Source organism: Pelodiscus sinensis, chromosome 2 (assembly GCF_049634645.1).
Source record: "Pelodiscus sinensis isolate JC-2024 chromosome 2, ASM4963464v1, whole genome shotgun sequence".
Classification (NCBI taxonomy): Eukaryota; Metazoa; Chordata; order Testudines; family Trionychidae; genus Pelodiscus; species Pelodiscus sinensis.
This window is the reverse complement of record NC_134712.1, coordinates 183,582,915-183,606,317: the sequence shown is the minus strand read 5'-3', so window position 1 is coordinate 183,606,317 and position 23,403 is coordinate 183,582,915. Positions and strand designations below refer to the sequence as shown.

Here is a 23,403-nt window from a genome sequence, read left to right as displayed (position 1 = left end):
GTACTTTTTGTTTTTACATACATCTCTGTTCATAAATATGGACTGGACAGAGAGGAACCCAAGTTCTGAATTCAAAAACCCATTTTAAAAAGATCCCTCAATTTTGACTAGTCTGGCAAGATTTATAATGGGAAGATTTTTAACAGGCTGGCAGCATTTGCCGGGAACACCTTACAATGTTAGCAGGTGTTGATCCTGCTAGGAAAAAGTTAAATGGGTTCTAAGTGGTTTGTTACCCCCATCGGAGTATCTGGGAAACAGAATGGATGTGTAGAAAGAGTACCCAGACTCCGGGCCAGGTAGTCTTAAGGAAGCGAAAGTTACTCACTCTGTGCAGTAAGGGAGGTTCTTCAAGACCGTCCTCTGTGGGTGGTTCCATTTTAGGTGAATCTGTGCCCCTGCACTTCTAATTGGAATTTTTGGTAGCAGTGCCTGGTTGGGTTGCACATGCACAGTCGCCATCTCATGCCGCCTCTGGTGGTTACATAGCACTATTAGACCAATCTGCCCTCAGTTCCTTCTCTACTGCAGAGTCTCTAGAGTGAAAAAAAACTCTGAAGTAGGTAGTGGGGAGGACAGAGGATAATGGAGTACATACAGGATTTCAGAAAATCCAGAAATTGAAGCTCAAAGTTTCCTCCCTAGAAGGGACGTGAACGGTTCAGGGGCTGGAGCAGCCTCTGCCCATTCCTGTTTAAGAGTTTAACCGGTTAACTGATTAAACTGGATTTTACATCCCTATTCCCTACATATGTATTCACTAAAATTTTAAGTGACAATAAGATTTGATTGAGTCATATGTTGCTTTACATGCTTGTTGCCTTCTGAAACTCTTCCATCCATATATATGCATAAGCATGAATATTACAAAAATTCTCTGCTTAGTAAAATTGTGTAATTGCCAAATAACTGACATGTAAAAAACTAGAGAGAACTACCAACTTCAGTATCTATGGTAAATTACATATCAATTCTAACTGTCCTCACAAGCCCCTCTAAAATGACTTTTTTAAAATTTTAAAACAGTTTATTTCTTGTTTGTTTTGTCCAGTATAATTCTATGCAAAGTTTTAATATTGTAGAACAACCCGATTCTGTTAGGCTCCACTGAGCCTGATGTATCCTCTCTGGGCCACAGTATTATATGTAAAAGTGCTGTAAAAACTATTATAGAGATTAAGATAATTGTTGGTGCCTCTTTTGATGGACAAACACTTTATTTACCAAATCTGATTCTATTTTTAGGACTAGTACAGCTAAAAATCTGTTGTTTACTATCTTTTGTATTGATTATTAAATCATGGTCTCAAATAATAGTGTATTTTCTGCTTTAGGAATTCCCTTCAGAAGTTTTATTTCTCCAGTGACTAGCTGTGGATATGTATGGTGCTAAATGTGGGAAGGAAAACAATATAGCTATAGGAGCGTGAATAAAGGGGCAAAACTATGCTAAACGGGAGTTCAGTTACTGGACAAAGCACTGTAAGACAAAGCACTATATTGTAGAGCAGTGTTTCTCAAACTGTGCTCCACAGAACCCCAGGGCTCCGCGAGGTTGACAAAGTTTAAACATCGATAGGTACAACACATACAATCAGTGGACTGCTGAGGCTCTGCATAAGTATAACACATACGATCAGTGGACTGTTGGGGCTCTGCATACATTTTTACGCATGTAAAGGGCTCCGGAGCCCAAAAAGTTTGAGAACCGCTTCTGTAGAGCCATGGTGTCCAACCAGTTCTGAAGCAGTAGCCACTATAGTACTGTAGCTACATGTGACTAGTGTGTTGGACACCACGGCTGTAGAGAATAATCCTCTGTGGTCTTTTCTCCCTAATTCTGACTTGTAGTGTTTCTAATGTCTCTGTCCACTGTGGTATCGTACAAAGTTTCAGGTCCTGTTTTAGGGATGTGAAGATGTAACTGTGTACAAAGGCTTAATAGATTAATAGAGTTTGACCACAAGGGACTGTTTTTATCTGATAGTCAGACCTCCTGCATAATACAGGTCATAGAAAAACATCAGACTATAATTTAAAAATTTTCAGTGATGGTTACTCCACCACAAGCCTAGGTATATTGTTTCATTGGTTAATGACATGTTCACTGTTTAAAAATTTGCATCTAATTTCTAGCCCAAAGTTGTCTATTTTTTTTATCCTCCATCAATTGAATCTTGTTATATTTTGTCTACTAGACTGAAGAGCCCACTTATCAAATTTCTTTTCCCTATGTAGACTATGATCAAGTCATCCCTTAACTTTCTCTTTGGTTAAGCTAAATAGATTGAGCTAAAGTATCTGGCACTGATTTAAACTGCTGGAACACAAGATACTGGGCTAGCTGCACCATTGGTCTGACCTAGTATGGTGGTTCTTATATTTTTAAGAGTTTCTAAATCGGTAAGGCTTATTCTCCAATCCTTAAATCTTTCTCATGGCTTTTCAGAGTCCTCTTCAGTTTTTCCATGTCCTTCCTGAAGTGTGGCCATTAGAACAGTACACAATATTGTGGTAGCACAAAACTAGGTGACTGGGCAACAAAATGGCAGATGAAATTCAGTGTAGATAAATGCACAGTAATGCATGTTAGAAACTATCCCAACTATGTGTATACAATGATGGAGACTAAATTAGCTGTTACCACTTGAGAGAGATCTTGGATTCATTGTGGACAATTATCTGAAAATATCCACTCAGTGTGCAGCAGCAGTCTCTCCTGTGCTTAAAGGCAGCCCGTGGAGTTTTCTCAGAATCATCTTTGGCGTGTGGGAGGAGAAAGAAATGTGTTAACATCAGTTTATCTTTTCCCTGGTGATGCAGTTCTTCTGCTCTGATTAACTGTCAGATTTCTTGACCTTTTGATTCATTGTCAAACCTGTTAAACCAATGTGTGAGGGGGACAATACTCAGTAGCAAGAAAATTTGATGGAAAAGTCTTGCTCTGCTCTAGTTGCCTGTTGCGGTGAAGTGTCTTCTTTCCTAAAATACTTATGAATATATGGGGTTTTCAGACCAAGCTTCTTCTCTGATGGGTAACTTGTAATAGAGAATGGATGTCTCTTTTTAAAAAAATGAGAAAAATGTGGAGGGGAGAGAGTAAATTTTGGCTTGGGACAGATGATGTAGCAACTCTATCAATACAGGCTTGACCTTTTTATATAGATTAGTCTTATCTGCTAACTACCTTAACTTTTTTTGTTTGTTTAAAAGAGCTCCCTTCAGACTGAAGATAACATGCCAATTACAATCAAATATTTAAAAAATCTGGTTTTTTAATTTATTGCCAACCTTTCAAAAATATTTTAGGGAGCTGAGATGAAAGCCTTCCTACCTTTCTTCAGATTTTGTGTAGCTTCAGATTTCATGTGACATATGGGCATGATAAAGAGGAATAGGGGGTAGGGAAAACAGCGGAGAAGTTTCTTATGGTGCTTGTGTATAATTAAAGAACAGGCCTCCTGGGAAACTGGAATAAAGGAACCACAAATCCTTCCATGTATTACATAATTTACTCCTCGACAGTTGCCAGAAAGTTGGTGTTATAATAGCTCACCTACTGGCAGGATAATCAAATGAACTCTTCTCTCCGATCCCAACATGAGATTTGTCTGAGGATCCGTTCTTTTTCCCTGCAGAAGGATAGAATTTGTTCTTGCAACATGGAGTTCCAAGGCAAGCATGGTGAAGGCTCATGCCCTGAAGACAAAGCAAGCCCACACTGGCTGTCTTGTGAAATGGATAATATTCCAAAGTTCTGTGTTTAAGGGGCGGAAAAGGAAAAAAATAACAAACTATTAAAGCTTGACCTAATACTGACCTCTTGATGTTGGACGATTGTTTAAAGATGTGAAATCTGTGGTCAGATTTTGTTACAAGAATTTTTCAGGACATCTTGTGTGTTAAAAATGCATGAAACTGTGCACAAATATCATCTTAAATATCTATATAGTTAAAGATCTCTGGCAGTTTTATCTGATAGAATCTTCTGATACAGCAGTAGTTACATGTTAATATAATTCTTTTATTTTTAAAAGGTTTAAAATTAATAGAATCACTGCAGAGAACATCAGACTGTTATTTCAATATTTTAAGGTTTTATGGCTATATTCATGTATAAAAATGCTATATAATATCAATATGGTAAACCTGAGTGACTATTAACAATTTTGAATAAAAGGCTTATTATAATAAATCTGTAATGCAAGGAGATTACATATTAAGTTACATGATGCAGAAGTCTGCACACTTGCAGTATCAGTTTATTGCTTTGTAAAATGGGAGCATAACTAAATGAAGTTCAGAGAATGCAGAACAACTGGTATATATGTCCTCCCATAAATGTACACAATGAAGTATGTACACTGAATGACATAAGAATTTTAAAAATTTACTGAAGAAATCAATGACAATCACTGACTTCTACTGGTAGAATGTATAATTGTCTCTATAATCCTGAGACTTTGCTGCAGGTTGTGTTTGGACAGCAAAAGACTAACTCCTGTTCCATTCTGGTTCAGCATGAAGATATTGGTATAAGATTGCAACTGTTTATCACAATCCTAAAACATCCTTCAGTTTAATAAAATCAAAGTATAATTTTAAATGTGAATTTTCTGAATATTGTGAAAGAGTTGATAAAGTGAGAGTTTGGAACTTTATTTTACTAGACAAATTGTATTCCATCCAGGGTGTACTTCAAAATATTTGAGCCTAAACGTGCAAAGTGTTTTTGTTTCCTCTTGCAGATTAATGGACTATATACTGTAGTTTTGGAGATAACAGTATAACTTAGTGCATAAAAGCTCATGTTTTCTGGAGATTAAAATAGGACTTTTCATACATAGCTAAATGTTCGTGTACTGTGGCTGTACAGCAATCCTGAATTTACATATGATTATTCCAGCCATTCAGCCTATTCACAGATTTTAAGTGTGATATCCAAATCACTGTTGTCAAACAGGTTTTCTTGCATTGCTTAAAACTACGAAAGCCAACCTCCCCTTGCACAATGTTATAAATTACGTTAGTTGTAATACATTCCATATAGAAGTCAGGTCTGAAGTGGTGTGATCTGAAAAAAGGATTCTTATATGTATATCATATGATCAGCTATGCCAACAGCTTAGCTGTTTTTTGTGCCCAAATCCTCTAAATGGGATCTAGAATATTTTTATGAGAATTTGCTGTATGCATTTATTAATATAAGAACTGGACAGTTGCATTTGGATTTGAAACTACAGTATTTTCCTTTTCTTTTCCTTCTCTAGGTGCTCAATACTAGCCTGCAGTGCTTATGTTGCTCTGGCTTTGGGCGATAACCTTATGGCTTTGAATCATGCGGATAAACTTCTTCAGCAGCCAAAGCTGTCAGGATCTCTTAAGTAAGTCTGGCTTAACCATTCTTTAGCCCCTGGTATCTGGAAGAATCTGAATTGAAGTACCAACATTTTTTAACCTGTTGACAGTTCTGCCTCGAAGTCTAAAACTGCGAATATTAGATCTGACCCTATTCCCTTTGACATCCATGGCAAAATACTCCTTGGCAAGCTAGAATGGGGCCCAACTTTTTTGCATATTAATTGTGTATTATTGAAATGGTTAGATTCTGTAACTATTTTTGTTGTTTTTTATTGATCTTGAAAAGAGAGTTTCATCCAATGACTAGAGCACCCGACCATATATTTTAGACCTGAGTTCTATTCTTGGCTCTACCATTGTGAGACATAGCTTCTGTGTCTACATCTGCAAAATGAGGCTACTTACTTACTATTTCTGTAAAGTTTGATTCCCACAGATAAAAAAAGTGCTATGAAAGTGCTAGTTATTATGTATTTAGTATTTAGATTGCTGTGAATGAGCAGTAATTGCTCTCCAAAAGATGGCTGCCCTTTGGGCAGTCAGTGTGAAAAATTAACTTCAAAGGGGCTTTTAACTTCCAACAGATAGGCAAGACTTTTTTAAAGAAATCCAAATTCATTTGCAATATAGATTGCACATGTGTAATGTTCCTGTTGGACTCTGTCATGTTGATTATCATACAATTCTGAAGGGGCTTGGTTTAAAATAAACAATCAGACTTCAGCCCTATCTTTTACTCCCTGGCTATAAGTGCTATTTCCTGGTGGGTTTCACAGATCTGTTGCCATACATACATATGACTGACTGAACTTGTTTATAGTGCTGTGCTGGCAATATACATGCTAACACCACCCATGTCAAGAAATTAACTCATCTTAATTTTGTGACATGCTTAATGTTACTTCATTGTAGCTTTTGTGAAATCGTTTTATGACCCAAATACTTAATAAATTTGGAAATCAGTCACTGTAAGCCGCTTTGTAATGCTTATGATACTATTTTATGGGAATACTATTTGTGCTCCAAATGGAGAAGTAACAGATCAAAATAATTTCTGCAGGATCAGGACTCTAAAAGACATTCTTGCCTTTCAAAATTAGCTGTTCAGAAGATCCAGTATGGAATGGGTGTCCCTTTATGCTTGGTGCTGTACAGATACACAGGACAGCACAACCATTTACAGCCTGTATTCACTTTGGGGGCTATAAAATTATGCTTGCAATTTTGTTTGTTTATAGTAGCAAGTTGGTGGCTTTTCCTTTGTGTGAAAAAGCACATAGCCGTTGTCTATTCCCATTTGACAGACTGAGAAACAGCTACTAACCTCACAAGAATGTTGTGAGAATTAATGTTTTTTGTATAGCAGTCTGAAAGTGTAAAGTGCTACACAAGTGCTGTTTATTATTAAATGGCAACTAGATACTTAGAGTAGCCTTGATCCTGCAACATGTGCACAGCTGACTTCACCAGGACTATTCAAATGCACAAGCATTCATAGTATTGGTGTCCAAAATGGCAAAAAATCGTATGACTGTTACTTATAAAAGTATCTCCACAATAGAGGGAGTCCCCGGGTTACGTACAAGATAGGGACTGTAGGTTTGTTCTTAAGTTGAGTCTGTATGTAAGTCGGAACTGGCGTCCAGATTCAACAGCGGCTGAATCTGGACGCTAGTTCCGACTTACATACAGATTCAACTTAAGAACCCCAGGCATCCCTAAGTCAGCTGCTGCTGAAACTGATCTGCAGCTGATTCCAGGAAGCCCGGGGCAGGGGCTTCCTGTAGTCAGCCACTGGTCAGTTTCAGCAGCGGCTGACTTGGGGACGCCTGGGGCAGAGCAGCTGGGGTGCTGCTGGGTTGGTCCAGTAGCGCCGCCGTTCCTTGGCGCTACTGGACCAACCCAGCAGCACCCAAGCTGCTCTGCCCCAGGCGTCCTGATTCAGCCGCTGCTGAAACTGACCAGCAGTGGCTGAATCAGGACGCCTGGGGCAGAGCAGCTGGGGTGCTGCCGTGTTGGTCCCGTAGCGCCCAGAGCGGCGCTACGGGACCAACCGGCAGCGCCCCAGCTGATGTACCACAGGCGTCCGGAGCAAAGCCGCGGAGCACGGGGGCAGCGGGACAGCCCAGACGCGCCGTGGCTGTCCTGCTGCCCTCGGGCTCCGTGGCTTTGCTCTGCTTTGCTCCCTGTCCCCTTGGTCTGCAGACCAGGGGGACAGGGAGCAAAGCGGCAGAACACACGGGCAGCGGACAGCCCTGTCCGCTGCCCGCGTGTTCCGCCGCTTTGCTTCCTCTCCCTGGTCTGCTGGAGACCAGAGAGAGGGAGGGCCCCGTTCGTAACTGCGGATCCGACATAAGTCGGATCCGCGTAACTCGGGTACTGCCTGTACTTAATTTCAATGTGAATATTTTCAGTGCAGCAAATGGTCATTCAGTAAAAAAGTATATCTGGTTTCTCCTCTGAAACAGTAATGTGATGATGAGACTTGTCCAAGTGGAATTTGTATCTAAATGTTTGCTGTTGTAGGTTTCTTGGCCATTTGTATGCTGCAGAGGCCCTCATCTCTCTAGACAGAATCTCTGATGCCATTACTCACTTGAACCCTGAGAATGTGACTGATGTTTACTTGGGGATCTCCTCAAACGAGCAAGATCAAGGTTAATGATTCTACACTTCATTAGAACTGGTTGTGCTTTCAGATGTGTCTCTTATGTGACTTTTAACACGTATGCATTTACAGCATTTTGTGAGGGGGAGGGTGGCCTGTTCTTTAGTTCTTAGTATTTGAACTAATTACAAATACACACAAATTAAAACCAAAGTAACTAATGTTTTCCTCATCAGTTTGTGTAAACCTTATTTTTTGAAGCTTATTAAATAAGTAATTACAGTTGATGCTTGGGCTTCTTACCTATTAACATTTTCAGCCTTTTTCATCTTCATGCTCATTTTCAGAATTTAAATGACATTTATGTACTATGTGGGGATATGAGAGGGGAGATAGTTAAATGTGTATCTTAAAACTTGCAGCACTTTGGGGGGATAGGGTGATGAATATAATAAAAACAGCTAATTTTAGATCCCATTTATATAGTTCAGCATTCAGTAGCAGTTCTGATTTTGATGTTTTAGATAAGCAAAGCCCTTAAATGAAGACTAAAAGCTTTCTATGTAGTCCACAATTTCTAACAAACCAGGTTTACCACAGTCAGTCCAGGAGGGGAAAATCCAGCTTGAATCTGCTGTCATAGAATGATAAGGTTTTCTTTTAAAAGCCTTAAGAATGCTCACAGAATATTCTGGCTTTTCTTGTCTCTACAGGGTCAGACAAAGGAGAAAATGAGGTGATGGAATCTTGTAAGTAATAGCTCCAGAATCTAGAAGTAATGCAGGCATTTGTCTTGCCACAGTGTGAAATGAAATCAGAAGAGTGAAATAATTTTGCTTATTTTTTTTCTTTCAGCTGGCAAGCAGACACCCCAGTGTTATCCCAGTTCAGTCACTTCTGCACGAACAATGATGTTGTTTAACCTCGGCAGTGCTTACTGCTTGCGAAGTGAATATGACAAAGCTCGCAAGTGTCTTCACCAGGTATTAAAAAAAAAAAGTCTCAAGACAACTTTATGTATTGTTCCTCTTTCTAGGAGCCATCTTCATCATTGTGCTGGAAATATTTATACTCGCTCTTTAAAATGAAATTTCAAAATAACGTCAGAAAGGGAATGGAAAGAAAAACCCTGCAAGACTTCATAGCCTTTCCTCCCCAATCATCTTTCCCCTTTATCCTTCCTAGGATTCTCAAATGCTCCGTTAGAAATTTACTCTCTTAAAACTTACTGCATGTTTTCGATCACAAGACAAGACTGAAAAATATTTTCAAAAATGATGTTTTAATCACATACTTACCTGATTTCAAAGCCATTTGTTTAGGTGACTGTCTTTCGGATGTAGTCTCTAAATGAATTGTGATACAACGATCTAGAACTATTTTAAAGGAGCTGTTCTGGATAAGTTCTAATAACATTTTTCTTCATTATGTTAACCCTCACACCAACATCCCTTTAGTTCCATTGTTTTAAAAAACACCAGGATGGCTAAAGGAGGGAAACCAAAAGTGTCACTCTCTCTATAAAACAGTCAATTAAACCTGTAGTTTTAACTTTTTTCTTCACATTTGTTTTAAATGGTTGATGAGTGACTGTATCATTAATTTAGCACTTAATTGTTCCCAAAACAGGCCATATTTATTTCTCTTAAAAGCAGAACTTTTGTGGGTGGTGGTGTGGTGTGTTTTGTTTGTTTGTTTTTTTTGTTTTTGTATTCCAAACACTAGACTGTTAAAATGTGACTTTAGTTTAGCTTTATAGCTATTGTCTGCCTGAATTTCACTTGTGAAGTATTTACAAAATGTGTGAGTTCTTATGCTGAAAGGGTAGGGTTTCCTGAGGCTGAGGGAGTTAATTGTCCTTGGAGTTCAGTTTCCTCCAGTTTTTCTAGCTTTTATTTTCTCTTCCTTTTCTCTCACAAGTCCCTTAGGGTAGCAGCTCTCCCCTCTGTAGAACTGAAGAGTTCTCTGCAGAATAACATAAGCAGTCATAATTAAATCACTGTCCACAACAGAATACTGGTCTGAAGTTGAACAAATTGAAGCTATTCAAATCCTTCCTTTTAGTAGAGTAGATCTGTGTCACTGGGTGCTTCCCTGCAACTACCATCATGTGTGAAAGAGGCATTGAATGACTTCACTCTGCATATTTAAATGGATAGATAGGCAGACTTCCATTTGTAGTGGTCAACACTGAGAGAAACCAACTAGAAAAACAATGGGCAGGGACACCATTGGAATTTTGATCTTGCAGAGAGAAATAGAGCAAGTCAAATGGTAAAATGGGTATTACCCAAGTTCCTGTTCAGTCTTTTTAACTGGACCGCTTGGACCAGAGTTGTTTTGTATAGAATCATCATGTCCCATATTTTTGGTTGGGACAAATATGGCCCCAGTCCTTTTAAGGAATGTGTAAGCGTTTATGGATGTGGGGGGTATTGATACAAATGCACATGAGCAGGTTCAGCTAAAACGTTATTGTGCTCTCTTTTTAGTGAAGTAATGGCTGTATTTTGATCTGAATAAACTGAAAGGCTTGAGAGGTTTATAGAAAATAAACATGGAGGCCCCTCAGTTTACCAAATGATGATTAGTGCGTTGTTGGGGAGCTTGTTCTTGTACTGGAAATATTTAATGTTCACATTTAAAAATGGAATTCAGAGTAACTTCAGCAATGGACGTTATTTTTAAATAAAATAGCCTTTCCTCCACATCATTGTTCCCTTTTGTCCTTCATTTCTTCCTTTTTCCCTTCTTTCTTCTTAGCTTGGCAAAACTTTTGTATGAATAGCTGCAACATATATTTGTCTACATGTTTCAAAATTGACTAGGAGAGAGGCTGTTTTCTTTCAGTGTAAACAAAATGAATCCAAATTCAACAATGCTTGCTCAGCTGTAAAGGGAAGGAAGTTGAGGCTGAAGGTTGACGAGGAGGGAAGTGAGACAAATAGTTAATAACATTTTCCCTTTCAGAGGCTTGACAGCCCTTGCTGGTTTTCTTTGCATGTTAATCTTGGTAATTTTTCTGTTTTCTGAAAGGAATGAGACTGCTTGAGCTTTCTCAGTATAGGAGACAGAACTGCATATTCACCACATAGTTTTGAGAAATTACTGTATTGTGATCATGAAATCCCTGTATGCTCAGTTTGTCAGCTGATCAGAATATGGGGAGTTAAAAACTATGATAATTGAGAAATAAATATTTGTACAAATTGGCAGCCAATCTGAACACCGGGAACTAAGTAACTGAACAGCAGTGTTTCTTAAACTGTGTTCTGTGGCACACTGGTGTGCTGTGAGGCAGTCGGAGGTATCCCGCAAGAACAACAGAGTTCAAAATGGCCACCCTTAAAGAGACAGGCGACTTTTTTCCCCCGTCCCTATTTTTTTCTCTAACTTTTCCCCAGCCTCTTTTATTTATTTATTGCTCAACAAAAAGTCGTTGGTGTTACTCTGTCTTAAAAAGTTTGAGACACTGCCATACAGAATTTCTACATTCAGCTTGGCTGAGACAATGATATTCCACTGTGTTCCCAACCTGCCGCAGGTTGGGAGTAGAGATCCCTAGCTAGTGCACATCTGAACATGTTCATGTGCTTCATAACAGAGGATGTGTTCATGTAAATTAAAGGAGATTTTGTTCGTCTTGATTGTAAGGGAAATCAACCCGCCACAAAAAAAATAAATGCATCCTTCAGAATGACTCAGAAATGACTCATTTATATTTGTCATATATCTATGTAGAAAAGCAGATGGTGCCTCTGAATAGAGGGGTGAAATATTCTTACAAAGCAGATGATCCGTCAGCCTCTCTTTTCATATATGGACCTGATGGTGGATATTTATATTTCAAAAATAGTAGCTTAGTTTTATATCTAATAGTTGCTCTGTTTTATAACTGTCCTGTCCACTGGTATTTTCCTTCTTATTGAATTACGTAGGGCTGTGTTTCTCAAACTGGGGGTCCCGACCCTCTGGGGGGGTCGTCAGCACCTTAGAGGTGGGTTGCGGTATCACAAAGTTTGAGAACCCCTGGTCTAGGGTAGTGTTAACCTTTTTTCTCTTTGATTTTTTGGGATAAGGCTGCTTGTCTGATCCATCCCAAAGAAATTCCCCCAGAGGCTATTCTACTGGCTGTCTATCTTGAACTTCAGAATGGTAAGTAATTTTAGCATCTTTTCAAAACAATTTTAACCTCTTTTGTGTTGATTGGTGTTCCCTGTGCTTAATTATTATTTTAGGCCTTATTGCAGAATTTACAACGGAACCTTTGAAACCAAAGCAGTAGAAGAAACCCTTTAATAGTATCACAAATATACTGTCTATTTAGATTTTGAGTTAAAATGTTACAGCTCAGCAAGTTGTGCAAGCGATTGTTCCCCACAAGTCAAGTCACAAGCTTTTGTCCTTGTTTCCTTTGCGTACACACACATCCATAGTACCATTGGTTGCCATCTCTTAAGTTTTTATTTCCTTTGTACCTGAAATATTTATTTTTACACAAAGACTATTTGCCTAAATTAAACAGCTGGCTGGCATTTCTTGCTGTAGTTAAGACTTGAAAACAATGTCTAGTGTAACCCTGTTTCTTACACACTCCTAGCTTTCCAAAATTCATTTCTGAGCTGAAATTTTTCCATGCTTTGTCTGTCAAAAAGCAATTTGTCTTGGAAAGTTTGAACGAAATCCTATCAATAAGTTATGGGAGATTGAATAATGAGAAATTGTATGCACTTTCTTACACCTTTGTATAAAGAATGCCTAAAAGGTTGATTGGGTTGTTTAAAGGAAACTTAACTTGAAATCTATTAAGCTTGCAAAAATGAGTTAATTAGTGCCATGTAATACACACCTAACCCTGACTTGAATATTCTCTCCGTTTTGAGAGACTACCTATTCCACACCACTTCCTCATTCCTTTTCAGGGACCTTTCTCACAAAGTCCTCTTAAAAAGACCTTTTGTTACTTTTCTTGGAGTAACTGAAAGAAGGTTCCCTCTCAGTATCATGAGAGAGGCTTCTGAAGTAGGTATTTTCTCATCCCAAAGGAAAAGGGAGGATAGTTCCTATCCAGACTCAACACATTTATAAAGAAGTTTAAATTCAGGATGGTCTCCTTGGCATCAGTAATCCCCACTCTATAATCAAGGGAGTTAGCATTACCCGATCCCCAAGACAAATACTTCCACATAAATACGTAAGACAGTTTTTTTATTAAGATTTGAGTAGGCCAAGAACTTTATCAATATTGAGTGCTTCCCTTTGGTCTGTCAACTGCCCTCAGAGTGTTTACCAAAATACAGTATAGCAAAATACCTCAGCAAGAGAGGCAACATGTATCCATACCTGTAAGACTAGTTGGTCAGGAGAAGTCTCTTAACTATGCCCCAGGCTCCATCTGCCCTTTGAGTTCTTCTGCAGCTTAGCCTCAAAAGTCACTGTAGAAATCCAGCCTGATTCCTCTCCAGATCATTGAATTCAAAGGAGCAGGGTTAAATTCCACCAGCTTTGTAGTTTACATACCTCGGAACAGATTCAACCACCTCCTGGCCCTCATCTGCCATTTGGAACAAGACCCAAATATCAGAGGGGTAGCCGTGTTAGTCTGAATCTGCAATAGCGATCTGACATGCATCTGACGAAGTGGGTCTTTGCCCACGAAAGCTTATGCTCCTACACTGCAGTTAGTCTATAAGGTGCCACAAGACCCAAATACCATAGCAAGAATCTGTCTCAAAGCTCCTAAGACGTATTCTTTATCACCTCTGACACCACACGCCAGACTTTACCTCTGCTGCGTGCAGAGATGGTTAAAGCTGGCAAACATACCCAGCAGTCCATATTAATAATGCATCTTTGTGTCCTCTCTAGTTCTCCTCACTGACACAGTGGACAAATGCAGCAAGCATCTACAAAGGATTTGTTTTCTGTTCATTCCCCTCTTGTCACCTTTCCCTTTCATGTACTTTAGTGACACATGCTTCACTAAGGAGATTGGGGGTGGAGAGGACTCATGAAATTGTTCCAAGTGCAACACCTCTGGATGATATGGAAAGTAAGGATGCATAGCAATCTCAGAGCCGTATGCAAAACATTCAAGACTTTTCTCAAACACATTGAGACAATCAGTACAGGTGATGACTGACAATACAGCTACCATGTTCTACATCAAAAAACAAGACAGATCCCTCCTGCTCAACCAAGAGACTGTCAGATTGTGTAACTGATGCATCACAAATTAGATTGTGCGTTCAGCAGCGTGCTTATCAGGCATTCAAAATACATTGATAGGCAAACTGAACAGACAGTTCTTCTAGGATCACTGATGGAAGAACATACTAGAACTTTGTCCGTTAGGACATCTCATACTGGGATCATCTCCATTTAGACTTGTTACATGAGGTCACAGGTCACTATGTTGAATTTTTTGTTGTAGGGTAGGCATCAGCTTGGGTTCCCTGGCAAATGCATTCCTGATTCCATGGTTGTGACTTTCATGTATGCCTACTTTCTGATGCTGAGAGAGCTCTTCAGGGGTCAACAAGAAGACTCATACAAGTTGATTGTGATAGCCGTGGCATGCTTGTGCCAGTTTTGGTTCACAGACCTGCTCTCCGTTCCAGCTCTGATCTCTATCATATCACAAGGGAGAGATCATAAACCTGAGAGTGAGATGTTGTCAATCAGCTCATATCCTTATGAGCTCCAGGAAGGAGTCTACAAGATAAACCTACCTGCCAAAACTGATATGGTGTTCTCATTGGTTCTGTAGAAGGTTGATCACTCCTTACAGTTCTTTGATAGCTCAAATCTTAGATTGTGCTCATTCAGGATTTGCTTTTAGGTCGTCACCCACCACTGGAAATAGACATTTTTCTCTCACCTGACAATAATGAAAAGTTTAACCGGGCTGATTTAATCTATTCCAACTGCTTGAACATCTCATTCCAACATGGCACCTCAAATTAGTACTTTCATCCTTCACGAGCGCACCATTTGAACCATTTGCTATCTGCTCCTTTTTACATCTCTATGAAGAGGGTTATCACATCAACAAGATGAATGAGATCCAAGTATTGATGGCTGACCCTTCCTTCACAATCTTCTATTCCAATCAGGTATCTCAAGAACACATCCCACGTTCCCGCCAAAGTGTTTACCAAATTCCACTTGCCAGTATACTCTTACAAGTCTCTTGCCTCAAGAGCAAAAGTAAATGTTGCCTTTGAGTAGAGGTGTGAATATTACATTCCTTAGATGGCAGGAAGACATTCGCTTTCTACCTGAATAGTACAAAACTCCAAGACTATGGCTGTGTCTACATTGGCATCCCTTTCTGGAAAAGGGATGCTAATGAGACACTTTGGAATTGCAAATCCGCGGGGGATATTTAAATCCCCCGCGGATTTGCAATTCCGAAGTCTCTCATTGGCATTCCTTTCCAGAAAAGGGATGCTAATGTAGACACAGCCTATATGTTTTGCAAAAAGAATAAAGGGATCGACCATGTCAGCACTATCAAACTGGACCTCCCGCTACATCAAGACCTGCTATGGAGTAGCAATAGTAGAAGCCACTTGGTTCCTTGGGCTCATTCAGCTAGACTTCAAGCCTCATCAGTAGCTTCACTGAAGAGATGTTATCCATTTGCATATTCCAACAAACCTTCCATCTGCTCAGTTTTTTAGTTCATGTGTTTGGGATTCTGCAGTTGAAAAGAAACAGATGCACTGATATGCTCTGCTCTTATATGCCCTTTATATGAAACACAAGGAGACTCTGTTCTGCTCCTGTCTACTAATAGTGCCATGTGTATATGGCCCACACGTCTCAAAGGACTCCACTTACTGTGAGATGAGTAACTTTTCCTTGTTCCTGTAAAATTTGTGTTTTTTGTTTGTGTGTGAGACCCCCATGGAACAGGAATGAAGGTCTCATTCTGAGCTCCTCTGCACACTCCAGCACCTACCTTGCTGAAACCATCCTGACTCTGGATGCAAGAGATGCCTTGAGCAGAACAACCTGCAGGGAAGGGACATTAGTAACTGAATAGGAAGTTCTGTTGGTGCTCAGTTTTTCACTGCTTTGTTACAATCATCTTTGTTACACGTAAAACATATTCAAACAGGAGTGTGACAGGCTCACAGTTTTCCTTTTAAGATGTTTCCATTTATATTTTTTAAATAAGTCTCATGTTTTCTGGTTTTCTTGGTAATTCAAAGATGTTGAATGGAAGCTTTATATTTGTCATTGAATTCCTAACAGACATTTGAGGGAAAACGGATGTCACCAAAAATTTTAAATAGTCTGAATGAAGTTTTTTGTCCCTTCATTTAATGCCTGGTTTGACTGCAGAGCTACTGCATTAATGACAGCTCTAGAAAAGAGTTTTCTCTCTCCTTTTTTTAACCAAACTTTGGGGAATCCTTCTGGATATACTTAACAAAACTGCAGAGCACAATCCCAGTTTGTTTTCCTTTTCAACTTGTCTCCTCCTTAAAGTGATGTAGCTGTTTGGTGTGCCTAGTGCTGTTTATACAAACATCACTTCAGTTCCAAGTTCTCAGTACTCTCTTCCTTCTCCTTTCATACTATGACTTGAGAGAAAAACAAACAAATGATCTTTTCAGAATTCTTTAAACAAAACAATTTGGGTTTGAAAAGTGTGCATGACTGAATGAATTAAGATGGAATCTTCACTTATTTTTATTTGTACATGTATCCTTAATGTTTCACATGTTTGCATTTAATATGCACTATGCAACCTGTGGGGATGATTTGAGAGATCAACAATGACAAAGGAATAAAATTGTCTGGTTTCAGATTTTTTAAGATTTTTCTGTCCGAGTTCCTGTGACTCAAGTGTTTGCCCATGTGTAGAAGTGAATGTTAACTAGAAACTGTTTTGTAGGCAACACTCAACTGGCACTGCAGATCATCAAAAGAAACCAGCTTCTCCCTTCAGTGAAAACACACCCTGATATGCGAAAGAAGCCAGTATTTCAGCCAGTCCACCCTGTCCAGCCCATTCAGATGCCAGCTTTCACCACTGTCCAAAGGAAATGAAGGACGGATTGCACTGACAGGCCCTGTGGAGGAGGGCTTGTGAGTTTGTATATTTTTTTAAACTGTGTCTCAGACACTTGAATACCAGGCATATTGGAATGTGCTGGCTTGTGTACATTTTTAATAAAAAACATTTCAATGAAAAATTGTTTGAAGAAATTTGTAAAAGGCATTTATTGAGGAACATTTCCATTTTAATTTCCACCAGGCTGGATAGCTTGAATATACGATTAACAGTGTGACTCATGGTGTTTGTGATAGTCATTAGTTTTGATTCTGCATTTTTCATACAGAGCATTTGATACAAATGTACATTCCCTTCCCTTAAATCAGCTCGGATGCTTCTTTTTGCTAGACAACGTGTGCTGGGGTTACCCTGTGTCTTTTTGTGTATAGAGTTATCTTTTGGGATAACCTGAGGCTAGAAGAGACCATTATGATCATGCAGGGTGGGCTGTGCTGACCATGATAGCATTATGTCCGGTATAGACTGTATCTACAACTTTTCAATGCAGCTTTTGCTGTCACCTTGAGACACTTACTGGATTATCTAGCTTGGGCATTAGCTGCAAACAGCTATCTGAAAGTTTGTTTTATGAAAAGTGATTAACATTCCCAATGACTTTCCTCACCTGTCTCCAGTTCTAAACCCCTTATACAGCTAAGTCTATGGTTTTATTTTCTTAAAGCTACTCCCTGTATAATATATCCTGCCATGTATAACAACACTGTATTTTATGACTTCAATATGTAGTAGATGAGCTTGATTTGTTATCTTGAAAGGCATAAAGTGGATTGAGGATGATACTTATCAGACCATCAGAATTGTGCATTGCAGTAGCCTTGGGTTTGATCTGTTTCTTTGCAGTAAATACAGCCCATCAGTATTAAACTAGATGGTTGAATAAATGGGAGCTAGGCAGGGGCTAAATACCTTTATTCACTTGTGACTTACTAGGAGAGGAGCAATAGGTGTTAGTTCATTAGGCTGCCTAAGCTCCCTTGCACATAATACTTTGCTGCACACAATTCTTGTCCCTGCAAAATCCTGCGGCTACGTCTAGACTGGCCACAAATTCCGGAAAAGGGATGCAAATCAGGTAAGTCAGCATAGGGAAATCCGCAGGGGATTTAAATATCCCCCGCAGATTTAAATAAACATGTCTGCCGCTTTTTTCCTGGCTTGGGGAAAAGCCGGAAAAAAAGCGTCTAGACTGGCGTGATCCTCCAGAATAAAGCCCTTTTCCGGAGGATCTTATTCCTACTTTCAAGTTGGAATAAGAGATCCTCCGGAAAAGGGCTTTATTCTGGAGGATCGCGCCAGTCTAGACGCTTTTTTTCCGGCTTTTCCCCAAGCCGGAAAAAAAGCGGCAGACATGTTTATTTAAATCCGCGGGGGATATTTAAATCCCCTGCGGATTTCCCTATGCTGACTTACCTGATTTGCATCCCTTTTCCGGAATTTGTGGCTAGTCTAGACGTAGCCTGCCTCCCCATAGCACTAAATTGCCAATTTCAGATTGTGGTAGCTTGGTGTTGAGTCAACTGATTAATTTGTTTGCCTCTTGACTATTTAGGGTTAGAGCTTTATTATTTAAAATAGTGAAAGCTATTAATATGTTTATGTAGATAAATATCAGACACCATAAGCTTTTCTACCCAGCAGGACACTCAAGTTTTACTGGAAAGATGAACAGATGTTAACTGAGACTAGACAAATGTCAGGCTAAATATATATGAATTATCAGCATGAAAATGGGTAACAGCATGCTTCAGTGCCTGGAGAGGTAGCCTTTCCTCTTCCATCAACTATTGAAGGCCATAAATATGTGGGTCTCATTGCAAACTGTATTCAGCTGAATTTCTATCATAGCACAATCTCCTCTTGCATTTGTTTCTAGCCACTGGAAAGTATGCTCATAGGAATGCTACCTCTTGAGTGGTTTAGGCCAGTGCTGGCAACAAAGTATGTAAATGAGTCCTGAGCACAGGAACTGTCAGATAAATCACCTAAGTGGTCCCTTGTAGGAGGAACAATAGCAGACTGACTTCCCCATGAAAGTTCATGATACCTTTTCTCTATATGTTTTGTTAATCTTTAAGGTGCTGCAAAACTATTCGGCTGCAACTAGAAAAACTCAAAAAACAAGGAACGTGGCTCCCCCTCTGAAGGTTCCCCCCTAGGGCAGTTACTGTGCTAGTCCCTTTCTGCACTGATGGAAATAGTTAGCCTTGTGTTATGCAGAGTCTTAATTCAAACAGTGAGCACACTCTTGGGTGCCTGAATGGTCATTAGCATGGAATGGGTCCTGGCTGCTTTAACTGTAACCTGGCTGTATTTAACTCTTTAACATTTGGAAAATAGTAAGAGACATGCAAATAACTTGGGTGGAAGTGGAAAGCTTCTAGTTTGCAATAACAAGCACTAGAGAAGTATTTGATGAATACAGAAGCCTTCAAATGATGTGAAGGGCTTTCACAGTCCTGGGCCATAAGCAAAAACTGTGGCACCAATTCCTGGAGAGCTAATTAGCTCTTTCTCTCTCCCCACCCTCACAGGAGCTTGAAGTAAAAGCCATCTGGAAAGATGTAGTCTCTTGACTTAATGTTGTTTCAAGATTACTTTTAGAAATTAAAGTACATTTCCCCTAGCCTCTATTTCAGAATACTTGAGTCTGAGCTCTGAAGCTGTCTGAATGGTGACTTCTTTTTTTAAAAGAAAACTGTTGTCAGATCACTACTAGTAGATTCACTGACTAAATACAAAAAGGTTAAAGATGCTTTCTGTGTGGTCTTCTCTTGAATAAAGATTTTTCTCTCCTCTGCATAGGAATGTAGAGTATTCAAATGCAGAAATGCTAATATATTGTTTCAGAGCATTTCTCAGCTCAGCTAGCAGGCATGCAACATTATACTCACCCATTTGAAAAAACGATGCAGTTGTTCCCCACATACCACATATCTAATCACACATGAGTGGAACTATTCATCCTTAACTCTCCATCACATAAGAATGCTCTTCTGGCCTAAGGGAAGCTGAATGCTAATGTGGACTTGTATTTTGAGCTACAGCAGTGTCAGTATTTTCCTGCAGCACAAACACTGTTTTAGAAACTGGCTGTATATTTAAAAACACTGAGAATGCCTCATCTCAGCCATTACACATACATTTTATATTTTCCCTAGCATTACCAAAACACCCATTACTTAGCCAGAAAGCTGAGGCAGTCCTGTTCCTTAAGAATCAGATTGCATATCACTTGAGCAGTAGCCACCTTCTTGAGTCTAGATGCTTGTCCCTCATTTGTTTAGTCTCATTACAGGGCCAGATTTGAGGATGGGTGGGGGGGAATAGCCAGGCAGCTGCCTGGGGTGCCACATTAGGTGCCATGCATGCACCTGCTGCCTAGGGTGCAAGAATGGCTGGCCCTCTCTCTTTACCAAAGTGCTTCAAAGGGAAGGCAGACAAGCAAGATGCTGGGTGCCCTGGTCTAGCTAAAACTCTGAAAGGCTCTGGTTAAATTAAATCCTATTCAGTCTTACCAATTTAATAAATGGTTATTTGTAAGGTTCAATAGCAAATGCTCCATCAAGAATGGGATGTGGAGACTTCAGCTACATGGACTCTATAACTGACAAAAAGTTGTCACTTAGTAAGGACTTGTTCTTGCTCCCACAGTGGGTAGGATTCAGTCCTACCACTTCCCTCTCAGCAGTGAGCACACTAGAAAGGGAAGCAAACTTTAGCCTCAGAGTGATGTACACTGAAATGATCACTCCTTTACCATCCATTGCAGGCCCCCTGCTGCCAAAGGCCCTCAGCTTGGCTTTTGCCTTCATGTGAGGGAACACTCAGTGTACCACAACTACTGTGATGACTTCCAGCATTTCAGCTCCAGCAATGTCTGGGGGCCACAGAGACAGGTGGCCATCACTATTTTTACAATCCTGTCACTTACCTGATCTCAGACCAAGTCAAAGCCATGAGGTAGCAATGGCTATGGGCATTCTATGACAGGGCTACTCAACACACGGCCTATGGGCCACATGCAGCCCATTTGTTTGCAGCCCTGTGTAGTTTGGATTTACCTGCAGCTCAACATGTGGCCCACTGGTGGAATCCTTTGAACGTGGCCTCCACTGGGACCATGATCCACAGGGGTGAGGAGTCTTCCAGGCAGGGTGAGCATTGAAAGATGGGGTGGTTGGAACAGATGGGTACAGGGAGTCAGCATTTCTAGCTCCCAGAGAAGAGGTGCCAGGATGTCCGTCAGTGTGAAAAAAGTTATTTGCATGTATATGCAAACACTTAAGTTGAATGTGCTGTGATTATCATTGTGGCCCCTGGGGCTTCCAAGTTGAGTAGCCCTGTTTTACACTATACTTGCCAGTGTAGACACAGCTGTTTTTCCGGAAAATCAACCGCTTTTCCAAAAAAAATTGCGAGCTGTCTACAGTGGCCGCTTGAATTTCCAGAAAAACACTGACGATCTAATGTAAAATCATCAGTGCTTTTCCAGAAAAACTATGCTGCTCCCGTTCAGGCAAACGTCTTTCTGGAAAACTGTTCTGGAAAAGGGTCAGTGTAGACAGCACAGTAGTGTTTTCTGCAAAAAAGCCCCGATCGCGAAAATGACGATCAGGGTTTTTTTGCGGAAAAGCATGTCTAGATTGGCCACAGACGCTTTTCCGGAGAAAGCGCTTTTCCCGAAAAGCATCCTGCCAATCTAGATGCGCTTTTCCGAAAATGCTTTTAATGGAAAACTTTTCCGTTAAAAGCATTTCCGGAAAATCATGCCAGTGTAGACGTAGCCTACAAGACAAGCCCTTCCATAGTTGCTCGCTTGGTGGAACAATACTGGTGATAGCAGTAGTGGAAAGTTTTTGACAAAAGTGCCTAGAATAGAAAAGAGCTTAAAGCATTAACTAATTAAGGTCACTAACACACTAAAAGCATGAGGCTCACTAACTAGTGCATCTCAGACAACTACCATCCATAGAAGCCCCATAAAGTTTCTTGTTTACTGCAAAAGCAGTGATGAGAGTCACTATGGGTTACAGGAGCAGCCAAGGTAAGAACTGCTGCACTGAGGGGTCCATGCCAAGAAAAGTCAACTTTAGACTTTGAGGTAAGGTGGGAATTTAATTACTGCCATACCAGTACTACTGAAAGTCAAAGGAGCACACTGAAAATATTACAATGCCTCTATATAAAGCCATCGTGCACCCACCTTACTGTGTGCAGGTCTGGTCATCCCATCTCTAAAAAACTGGTGAACTGAAAAAAGTAAAGAGCAAGGCAACAAATACAATTGGGAGTATGGAACAGCTTCTATATGAAAAGACATTAAAGATTAGGGATGCGTCTAGACTGACATGATTTTGTGCAAATACTTGTAATGGAAAAATTTTTCCATTAAAAAGTATTTGCGCAAGAGAGCATTTACACAAGGCTTTTGTGCAAAAGCCTCCGTGCCAGTGTAGACTCTTGCACAAGAAAGCTCCGATGACCATTTTAGCCATCGGGCTTTCTTGCGCAAGAAATTAACTTGACTGTCTACACTGGCCTCTTGCACAGGAATACTTAAGCCCTCTTGCACATCCCTGAGCAGAAGCATCAGAGTATTTGCGCAAGAACCACTGATTTTGTACAGTACAGTGTCAGTGTTCTTGAGCAAATACTCATGGCCACTGTAGACAGGCAGCAAGATTTTGCGCAAAATCTTGCCAGTCTAGATGTACCCTAGGATTGTATAAGTGGGAAAAGAGAGAACAAAGGGGGATGATGATAGAGAGTTCATGAAGGAGGTGGAGAAAGTGAACAAGGAAGTGTTCACAGCACAAGAATCAAGAACAAGCCAATGAAATTAATTTGCAGAAGGTTTAAAAACCAAACATAAGGAAGTACTGCTTCCCATAATGCACAATCAATCAGAATGCATTGCCAGGAGATTTTTTTGACAGCTAGAAGCACAACTAGGTTCAAAAGGGAACTAGGTAAATTCAAGGAGGCACACACACATTTGGCTGTACAACTACCTTTACTGTTCTATAATAGTTCATTTTTTTTGACAGGCACAAGGCTGAGAGAAAAATAAGATTGCGCTTCTGCCAAGCTCATATTGTATAGGACTCATATTAGGAGTGATGTGTTTTGCCTCCCTCTTGGCTGGTCATAGCTGGAAGTTCACCATCTTTTGTTTGCAGTCTATCATTTGTTTTTCTTACCTTTCTCTTACTTGTATAGAACCTGCGCTCCCATTTTCCCTTTGTTTTCTTAAATGTTAGTGTTCTCTCTTTTGAGCTGTACATACATACAATTGTGTATTTTAGTGAGCATGCCACTCTCTGCCTCATGTGCTATCTGCTTC

General features: G+C 39.9%; 1 protein-coding gene across 6 annotated transcripts in view; it reads left to right on the top strand.

The window, feature by feature from the left end:
- CNOT10 (CCR4-NOT transcription complex subunit 10) overlaps positions 1 to 17,274 on the top strand; it is a 56,420-nt gene extending 39,146 nt beyond the window's left edge. For all 6 annotated transcript variants that reach the window (XM_075921970.1, XM_075921969.1, XM_075921968.1 and 3 more), the window contains 6 exons: positions 5,271 to 5,384; positions 7,888 to 8,018; positions 8,683 to 8,718; positions 8,825 to 8,952; positions 12,049 to 12,124; positions 16,878 to 17,274. In XM_075921970.1, the coding sequence (XP_075778085.1) occupies positions 5,271 to 5,384; positions 7,888 to 8,018; positions 8,683 to 8,718; positions 8,825 to 8,952; positions 12,049 to 12,124; positions 16,878 to 17,032 (640 nt within the window). In that variant the 3' untranslated portion in view covers positions 17,033 to 17,274. The remainder of the gene's footprint in view (positions 1 to 5,270; positions 5,385 to 7,887; positions 8,019 to 8,682; positions 8,719 to 8,824; positions 8,953 to 12,048; positions 12,125 to 16,877) is intronic.
- Positions 17,275 to 23,403: the final 6,129 nt, after the last annotated feature.